Source organism: Fundulus heteroclitus, chromosome 23, assembly GCF_011125445.2.
Source record: "Fundulus heteroclitus isolate FHET01 chromosome 23, MU-UCD_Fhet_4.1, whole genome shotgun sequence".
NCBI lineage: Eukaryota > Metazoa > Chordata > Actinopteri > Cyprinodontiformes > Fundulidae > Fundulus > Fundulus heteroclitus.
This window is the reverse complement of record NC_046383.1, coordinates 34740747-34750643: the sequence shown is the minus strand read 5'-3', so window position 1 is coordinate 34750643 and position 9897 is coordinate 34740747. Positions and strand designations below refer to the sequence as shown.

The 9897-nt window shown below is 41.4% G+C and overlaps 1 protein-coding gene across 1 annotated transcript; it reads right to left on the bottom strand.

Annotated features, from left to right (window-relative positions):
• Nucleotides 1-727: 727 nt before the first annotated feature.
• On the bottom strand, nt 728-2775 carry LOC105924019 (P2Y purinoceptor 14). The gene is made up of 3 exons (XM_012859920.3): nt 2665-2775; nt 2309-2565; nt 728-1589 (listed from the first exon to the last, which is right to left on the bottom strand). The coding sequence occupies exons 1-3, from the start codon at nt 2773-2775 to the stop codon at nt 893-895; spliced, it is 1065 nt and encodes a 354-aa protein (XP_012715374.2). The 3' UTR covers nt 728-892.
• Between the last annotated feature and the right edge of the window lie 7122 nt (nt 2776-9897).

Sequence of the window (9897 nt, the reverse complement as noted above, 5' to 3'; positions counted from 1 at the left end):
ACATAAAGGTAAGGTGAGCTCTGACTCTTTCGTTCAAAGGTCAGTACAGGTAGCCCTTCGTAGGACACAGTACCCATAAAGTAGCTCTCAACTTCTAAAAGGTTGGTGATCCCTGATCCTCTTCAGCCTCACCCTTGAAGAGGTTACCTGATACCATGGAAGATACTAGATGTTTTACCAAGGGGATAAAATAGCATGACAAAAGGACCATTAAAAAAGGGGTGATTTAAACTAAGATTGCCTGCCATCCCCTCCCTGTAAACCAAACCTACCGTATTTTTGGGACCATAAGGTGCACCGGATTACAAGGCGCATTAAATATTCTTCTCAAGTGTGTAATATCACTCCTCCACGTCCACAGCTCACTATCAAGCTCTCTATCAAGCTCAGTGTATGAAGCTCAGTGTCACATATAAAACAGTTCGATGTAAAGACTTCTTGCCTCCGAGAAGTTGTAAAAATGTAGCTATGTTAGGCGCACCATACATTTTTGAAAACATTTAAGGATTTTAAGTGCACCGTATAGTCCAAAAAGTACGGTAGTTATCATACTCAGCTGAGGTGGAATTCTCTGTCATTATCACTTAGTGTGTAAAGCAATGTTTCAATTATGGATCAAGAATGTTTTGTGAATAAATACTGATCATTAACTGCCTTGTAGACAATTGTTGCAAATTCAGCTCAAACTATTTCCACGCTGACATTTGGATCCCCCAGCTGCTGGTTGATGCTTATTACACACATACTAAACATCATATTGGAATCACATCACCACTATCAAGCAGCCTGAGTTATGCCCAATTATGCTTACTATCATTAATTTGAACAATAAGTACCTAAACACATTGAATCTATTATTTTCAAATAAGCATTTATAAAGTCTTGTGTCTATTCAGAGACTAATTGGACTGGTGGTTTCCGTGCTCGTTGTTGTGCCCTCCAGGACCTGGGAGCTTTTGGTGTTCAGGTGATCCCTACTATGTCCAGCCTCCAAAGGAGAGGTGTTCCTCTTGCCTTTCATGTTGAATATTTGTTTCAGCTGAGCCCTGAAGTCCTCACAAACAAAAACGTAAATAAGAGGATCCAGGCAGATATTAAACACAGATATAAACACAGCCACCTCACTCACATAGTACAAAACCACTGAACATCGTTCTTCCAATAGGTAGGCTGGAAGTTGAATAACGTGATAAGGAACAAAGCAAAAGCAGAAGACGCTGACCAACACCAACATGTTCCTACGAGACTTCACAAGTTTCTTGGAGTTGGAGGAGCCCAGTTGCCTCTGCTGGATCTGCTGCACCCTGTGTGAGGTGCTGTAGTAGAAGAAGACCAGAGAGCAGAGCACCAGCAGTAAGATGAAAGCATCAACAGAAATATAAATCACTATTTGCTCTGGTTTTCGAAGTTTGTGTATCAGATGATAACAGGTGTTCTGATCAGAAGCAAGAGGTGTGTGGGTAAGCATCTGGATGATAAGTGGTGTTGTTGTGGTCAATAGAACAACCCAGGTGGTGATCGAGATGATGTGGCTGGCTTTAGCAGTCATCAGGAAGTGAGATCCTGAAGAATAAAAGATCTTCATGTACCTGTGAGGAAGGACAAATATTCAGTAACAATTTGTTTCAATGATTCATCGTCACCATTTCTGGACTTTTTAACTGTCTGAAGTTCTGCAGAATTGAATACATTTAGACAAATGTCAATACAGTGTTTTATAATGCCATAGCAAATGACTGCCTACAGTTAGTGAGTCTGACTCTGCTGGATGTTTCTTATTGTTAAAAGGATGTGATTTCTTTCCTTCCCTTAAAAGCAAACAGGCATAAGTCAGAGGCAACCTGGTTTTTGTTCAGTTGTTTCTGAAAACGTTTTGACACTTATCCAGGACTTTTGTCAATGAAGGCAGCTCGCACTTGAGCAACTTGGATGCTGGATTATTGGTGAAAAGATAATTCTTAAATGTCCAGGTAATGATTTGGACCTCAGGACAAACAGTACAGGGTTTGATTCCTAAACTTCAGTGATGTAGTTAAAGGTGACCTAGGTGTAAGATTTAGCTCTGACTTGAGGCAAAAGACCTGAGACTTTACTTGGACTTGTGAAGATCTCTGCTGCCAACAAAGGGATGTTCTCATTGCAATGAAAGAAATGCTTTTAGATTATTTTCCTTGTTCCAACACAGCAGAATTTTATTTTTTTCCTCTCCCTTCTATTGATTTTCATTCATTTTACTGGAAATTATGCATGGACTTTGCTTTAAATTTGTTCTAAAACATTTGCCTGGCTGGTAATTGAGGTCTGGTACCTGTTAGCTGCGATGTAGCCCATAAACAGGATGCTGGCATTCATGTTGAGGATCTTTAGAGTAAGTCCAAAGCTGCAGTAGACCAGGTAAATAGATGACGGGCTGATGGCGTAGATGATACGCAGCGGAAGGCTAAGACAGAGCAAAAAGTCTGCAGCTGTCAGATGTTTCAGGTAGATCATCCAGTTCTTGGAAACTTGTCCATGAGCTCCACGGCAGTGAAAGCACAAGGTGAAGCAGTTGAGGATCAAGCCCACCTGCAGAGGAATTCATGGTGTGAGTAGATGATGAGAACAAAACTCAGAAAGGTTTTTTCCTGAAATCAGGACAGTACAACCTGAAGACAAGATGCTCACCAGAAACAGCAGACTGTAGCCCAGTGCTAGGAAAGGGTGGGATTCTTTTTCCACTGGATCACATCTGGTCTTGTTCTGCTCGTGTACTGAAGAATTATTGACATTATCCATGTTTCTGCAAGTTTATAATAACTAGGTCAGACAAATCACATGGATGGATGGATGGATGGAGAGTGTGTTTTCTCGTCTTGCCATGGAATATCAGTTGGATTTAGGTCTGGACTTTGACTAAGCAATTCTAACTAGGGATTACCAACCTTTTTGAAACACATGTGTGAAGTTGCCCCCCCCTCCCCCACCCCCAACACACACATACACACCTTTCAAATCTAACAAAATTGGTGTCAACCAATTCTGCTATGTTTGTGCAGCAAACATTTAATATTTCTAAAAATTTCAGAGATCACTAAATCATAAGATCATAAAACAAACCATTATGTGTAAGAGCAGAAAAGTTTTGCTTGCGTAGATACAGAACATTTGCTTTATGAGAAATCATGTTGCTATTGTAGACCTAAGTCTACAAAAGCAAGATTTATAATAAGCAAGAAATCGTGCAGAAATGGTCTTAGTGTCTGATAAGATCTCTATCCGAGTCCAAGAACTCTGATATCAGTCCTTTTGCGAACGACGTGAATTACAATGATGTTGCATGAATTAATCCCTCAGCGCTCCTTCAATGATACACTCCTGTCTCAAGTCATCAAGATATGCCTGTTGTCTAAGTGATTGGATTCATCAGGACTTATGGATAAATATAGCTGAGTGTCATCAGCATAACAGTGGAAATTAATCCCATGCTGTCTGATAATTTTGCCAATCGCAAGCATATATATATATATATATATATATATATATATATATATATATATATATATATATATATATATATATATATATATATATATATATATATATATATATATATTAGGGCTGGGCAACGATTAAAATATTTAATCGCGATTAATCGCCCTGATTAATCGCATTGTATTTACAAACTCCAAGAATGAATTCAAAAGTAGTGTAAAGAGCACTTTTATTTTAATGTTCTGCTGCCATATGAACAAAAGTGTTGTAACATTTGTAGCAATTATCAGTAACACATATTTTGTGTAAAGCTCAACTTAAACATGTAAAACAAAAAATAGCAATAATAATAAATTAAAGCTTATTGCCACTGACAGGGAATTCTCTTTATGGGGAAAAAATCTACCAAAAACAGGCAATTTCTGAGGTAACAGCAGGGAGCAGCATTACCATTTTATGTTCAATACCAAAGTTTAACTTGGCAGTGGTTACAACTAACTTGTTTCTGTCATATTCAATGCTGGAAGAACTTTAAACTGAAATGCTTGCTAACTTAATATGCTTGCGTTTATTTGACGTTGACACGCGGTTTTTTGTTGTTGCTTTCTCGTGTGCATATAGTGAATGGCAGGGAGAAACAGGCAAAAACACATGGATACTTTGAAACGAGAAGCGACTTCACCGACGGCGTCGATGCAGACCCCCGCGCCGCTCCGCACAAAACTTGTTCCGTTCGCCAACTCACCGCCTCGCCTAAGCAAATTCCTGCGGGAAACACCGCCTTCCACATGTCGGCTTTGTTTTTTTCCGGCCAACACCTTTCTTCCTCTGTATCCGAGGCTTGGCTGACAGCGAGGTTATTGGCGCATTATCGCCACCTACTGTTCTGATTCAAACCCCTACACCGCAGCAACAGACCTTCACAAAATAAAAGCATGTGAGCAACATGCGTTAATGCGCGTTAAAGAAAATATCGCCGTTAATAGTCTAATGAGTTAACGCGAAATTAACGCGTTAACTTGCCCAGCCCTAATATATATATATATATATATATATATATATATATATATAGTAAAGAGAATTGGCCCAAGGACTGAACCCTGTGGTACTCCACAGGTGACCCTAGAGTTTGAAGAACATTTATTATTAACATGAACAAACTGGAGTCTGTCAGACAGATCAGATTTAAGCCAGCCTAATGCTTTCCCCTTAATCCCTACATTATGCTCAAGTCTTTCTAGGAGAATATTGTGATCAACTGAATCAAATGCAGCACTGAGATCTAACAGGACAAGTATAGACACAAGTCCATTATCTGAGGCCATGAGAAAATCATTAGTGACCTTCACCAGAGCTGTTTCAGTGCTATGATGATCTCTGAAGCCTGACTGAAACTCCTCAAGTAGGTCATTACTTTGTAAATGTTCACATAGTTGATTAACAACTACTTTCATACGTATTTTAAATGAGAAGAGAAGACTTTAAACTGGTCTGTGATTTATTAAATCAACTTGATCCAGAAAGGGTTTCTTAATGTCTTAAACCCGAGGGTCTATTTTCCAAAAAATCCATACTCATACTTTATAAGGCCTTTCTCAACTTGTACAATGCCTAAACTGCTAATCTTGTTATCAACTAACATAAAGGTCCTGGGGGATGATTGAGAGTAAATTATTCTGGGTCTGAGTAAATGAGATTTAAATAGATTAATCATGTCTAAAATAGGGCCACTGATCAAAGGGAATTCCTCCTTAAATAACTTTGTTGGGATTGGGTCTAACATACAAGTAGAAGGTTTAGATGAAGCTAAAATTTTAGATAGCTCAGAAAGCTCTACTGCTTCTAAACAGTTCATATACGATCAAGTTCTAAAGATTCCTCCAACGCTGCCTCACTTACTGAGGACAAGGTAATCATGTTTGGGAGGATGCCAGTTATTTTATTTTTAATAGAATCAATTGAAGAATATATGAAGAATCCCATAAAGTCATTACTGCTAAGAGCTAAGGGAATGGATGGAATGGATGGATTAACCTGCCTCAGTCGTTCAATCACTGACAGAATGTTTTACCTCAGCTTGCCATGGATTATTCCAGTCTCATCGGCGCAACTATCCTGTTAAGACTTTATATGCAAGTATTCACCATACCAAGCTATTTAACCCGGTTGTGACTGACCAGCAAGGTTCCCTCACTGCCGTGCTGTGGATTCTACTGTGGAACCTGTTACGGTGCTCTGGCTCGCTTTCTGCCGTCCTGGGGATCCGGCTGCTGTGCCCTGGTTCTCTCTCTGCTGTCCTGTGGATCCTGTTTTGGTCTCCAAGAACTCTCTCCGGGCCGTCAGCTCCTGCTCTCATCCGCACCCCTGTTTCTGTGCATTCCTGCCTCTCTGGTTTCACCATCCACCATCCCATCTACCTTTCAATAAAAACTCTCAATTTTAGTCCCGTGTGTGTGGTTCTGGGTTCATCGAAGACAAATCTTGACGATCACTGGTTCTAGTCTGCTACATCTGATCCAGTCTGGTTCTGCATGCCTGCCTGTCAACCCTTTAAATAAACCTTTAAAAACGCTACTCTGGGGAGTTTCCGGGTCTGGAGGCTTGAGGCTCTTCTCAGCTCCAGGCTTAAAATTAGTGATGGTGAGATGAAGCCTCATGAGGCATTGAACCACTTGAGCCAACTGGTTCGAGATAGGGTTCATTTCTTGGAGCTTCAGTGCACGCGAAACCACCTACTGGCCAGGTGTATAATCACAGCCAGCTGTATCTTAACACGTGTGATGCATTGATTTTTTTCTCTATTATGGCTGTTGGGAATGACTTCACAAAAGGTGTAGGATGAAATCATTTGTCTACATAAATTATGTATACACATATGTGTATAATAAAATATTGTTTGAATGTATTCTCTGTGTGTAATTATTCCCAAAATAGTAGTGTCATGTGATATGGCATGATGTGTAATAATCAGACCTCTCAACTTTATTCAAAAGTTAAGAGTGAGATTATGCTAATTTTGGGGGCGTGGGGATTATGGTCTGACATTTTCCCTCAGCAGCAACACTGAAGCACACAGAGGTTCACGCTGCGTCTTTACGCACGATCCAGCTGCTGATGTCTCCCTCCTTTCAGCTCAATGCACTTCTAGACTGTTACAGTTTATAACATTCTCATCACCTTTCACAGCGACAGGTTTCACAGTCAGTCGCTGACCAGACAAATTTCTATTGCTCTCGTCAGTGCGGCGGTGCAGATTTTACCCTCGTTGGTGCGCTGCGTGCAACGGATTTGTCCAATCAGCTGGGAGAGTTCTGCTTCATTCCCCAAATGGATTTAATGGGAGCTTTCCCAGATTGATACTGTGTAGCACAGAAAATGCATAACTAAATACTGTAAAGGGCTCCTATAAAGGGAACAGGGGTACTGACAGGTCTGAGATGAAGCTCCTGATGTTACAAGTTCTTTAAAATGACCCTTAAAAGTGCGCACCTGAATTAAAGCGCGAGGCAGCAGCCCACCGAAGCGCCACTGATTCTATGTTGTTAAAAACAAAAGAGCATGAAACACAGCTAGTAACTCTCCTATTGACTTTAACTGGCACACGTTGCTACCGATGTGAGGACGTTAAACGTAGTGATTCATGTTTTGAATGGTAAACGGTGATAAAAGCACCGGCTCCGAGGGAAAGGAGGGGGAGAGGAGCAAGCGCGGAGGCACAGAAATACGGTGCATGTAGTTAAAAAATGCAGAATTAATAAAAACGAAACTTATAAACAGACCAAGTGGCTTTTTAAACTGCATCTGGTTAGCAGAACTGTTTTATGATCCAGCGTGCAGCCATGACCGGTTCTGAATGAACCGGTCATCTGGCAAAATCTGAGCCACTTCCCGAAGCAGTCACGTGGTACAGCCAGGCAGCGAGGCTTCGGACGTCATCATTTTCGGCTCCTCCCCTAAATGAAGCAAGCCTCGATACGCGCTTTACGGAAACGCCCCCTCCATTACTCGACACACGCCTCGAAACCTCGGCACATCACGTAACATCACTAGTCATTAGCAAAGCATTGTTTTTATTTTTACATAACACAAAATAAAAAAATAGAATATAGTAGGTGGAACTATAAAGCTACACACTCTTGTACAGTAGGTGGCGGTATGCACCTATAAGTTGTTTGCAGTTCGCCAATAAAAGGAAAGAAGAAGATGGAGGGTGTCAGTTCGTTAACGCTTCAGCGTAGTACAGACCAACTCCTTGTCTTGTTACCTTGTGAACCTGAACTTAACCTAGCCCTGTGTTTTATTCCTCCTAGTACCCTGGATCCTGCCAAAGAGACACCTTGCCAAGAACCACAGACTCTGGACCAGTATCAGAGACACTCCCAGCAAACCAGCCAAGAACCCAAGAAGGACCTCGGACCATTCCTCTGCTCAGCCCTCCTGCCTGCGCTCACCTGCCTTTCCACCCTCCAACAGGAGAGAACTAACCCAAGCCTCCTCCTCTGTGAGTTCTTCCTCCCTACTAAAGTTCCATCTGTCCAGCCCAAGTTATTTACCAGCCTCTTCATCTTTTCCAGCAGAGCCCGGAAGACCCTAAACCCGCCGACACCTTTTTTCTTGTTAAAACTACAACCTGACAATAACTACTTCAACTAAACTGTCTGCCTCTGTAATTGCTCTCATTCAAAGTCTTTCGTCCTAAACTAAGACAACAGGGTTGTGAGGAAATACTGTTAATTCTTCACAATCAATGCCAGATGTCAGCATAAGGTCTAAAGTATGAAGGCAAGAGTGCGTTGGTTTATGCACATTTTGAGCTAAACCAGTTAAATCCCCCACAGGGATTAAATCTTTGGACCAGAGTCCTCAAAAAATAAACTTCTTAATCAATCACTTAATCTGGATGGCATAGTTGGCCTCTGGTAATAAAGTAAAAAATCTTGGTGTTATTTTTGACCAAGACATGTCATTTAAATCCCATATTAAACATGTTTCCAGGGTTTCCTTTTTTCGCCTCTGGAATATCGTCAAAATTAGAAACATTCTGTCCAGGAGTGACGCTGAAAAACTAGTCCATGCATTTGTTACTTCAAGGCTGGACTATTGTAATTCTTTACTATCAGGAAGTCCACAAAATGCAGTTCAAAGCCTTCAGCTGATCCAAAATACTGCAGCAAGAGTTCTGATGAAAATCAACAAGAGGGATCATATTTCTCCAATTTTAGCTTCCCTTCATTGGCTTCCTGTTAAATCAAGAATAGAATTTAAAATTCTTCTTCTAACGTATAAAGCCCTTAATAATCAAGCTCCATCATATATCAGGGCTCTGATTACCCCGTATGTTCCTAACAGAGCACTTCGCTCTCAGACCGCAGGTCTGCTGGTGGTTCCTAGAGTCTCTAAAAGTAGAATGGGAGGCAGATCCTTTAGCTATCAGGCTCCTCTCCTGTGGAACCAACTCCCAGTTTTGGTCCGTGAGGCAGACACTCCGTCTACTTTTAAGACTAATATTAAAACTTTCCTTTTTGACAAAGCTTATAGTCAGAGTGGCTCATGTTACCCTGAGCTATCTCTATAGTTATGCTGCTGTAGGCTTAGGCTACTGGAGGTCATCAGGGTCTATTTCTCTCACTCTGCTGAGTTTTCCTACTGCTCTCCAATCTGCATTGTTTGTTGTTATTTCATCTTAACTTTTGTTCTCTGTCATTTTTTCTCTTCATATAAGGTACACCTGGTCTGGCATTCTGTTAGCTTTGACATCATCCAGGGGAGGCAGATCATCCACTATTACCATCTAACATAGAAAGTACTCCTTGATCAATGAGTGCTTCTGTGCTTTCTGTGTCTCTGCTCTGTCTTCTCTAACCCCCTGTGGGTCGAGGCAGATGAGCGTTCACACTGAGCTTGGTTCTGGTTCTGCTGGAGGTTCTCCTCCCTGTTAAAGGGAAGTTTTCCTCTCCACTGTCGCTTCATGCATGCTCAGTATGAGGGATTGCTGCAAAGCCATCAACAATGCAGACGACTGTCCACTGTGGCTCTACGCTCTTTCAGGAGGAGTGCTTGGAGAGACTTGATGCAACCTGCTGGGTTTCCTTAGAGAGGAAACTTTCTGACCAACCTGGAGGATCTGATGGAATTTGACTTTGGAAAGTGGATTCAGAAGATGTGTTGTGAATTGCCGCTATATCAATAAAGTTTAAATGAATTGAAGTGGGACAAACAGTGTTTTAAGAGTTTCACTCTGTTCTGATAGCGTTTCTGCAGAACTGTACAGCAGATTTACTAAGTGTCAGGGTTCTCTGTGCTGCTCTGCTCTAACTCTACTCCTCAGGTGTGTCTAGTTGGTTGAGGGGGCGTGGCCCACACCTGCAGCTCGTTGCAGGCGGCTTCCTCTGGCTTCTTAAGCAGAGCGCTGACAGATGGAAGATG

Bases quoted from the DNA above. Each gene is read 5' to 3' on its own strand.
- LOC105924019 (XM_012859920.3), bottom strand. From the start codon at position 2,775: ATGGATAATGTCAATAATTCTTCAGTACACGAGCAGAACAAGACCAGA. The intron at 2,566-2,664 runs GTGAGCATCTTG...ATTCCTCTGCAG, and splicing joins GCTACAGTCTGCTGTTTCTG to GTGGGCTTGATCCTCAACTG. The intron at 1,590-2,308 runs GTACCAGACCTC...CCTTCCTCACAG, and splicing joins GGCTACATCGCAGCTAACAG to GTACATGAAGATCTTTTATT.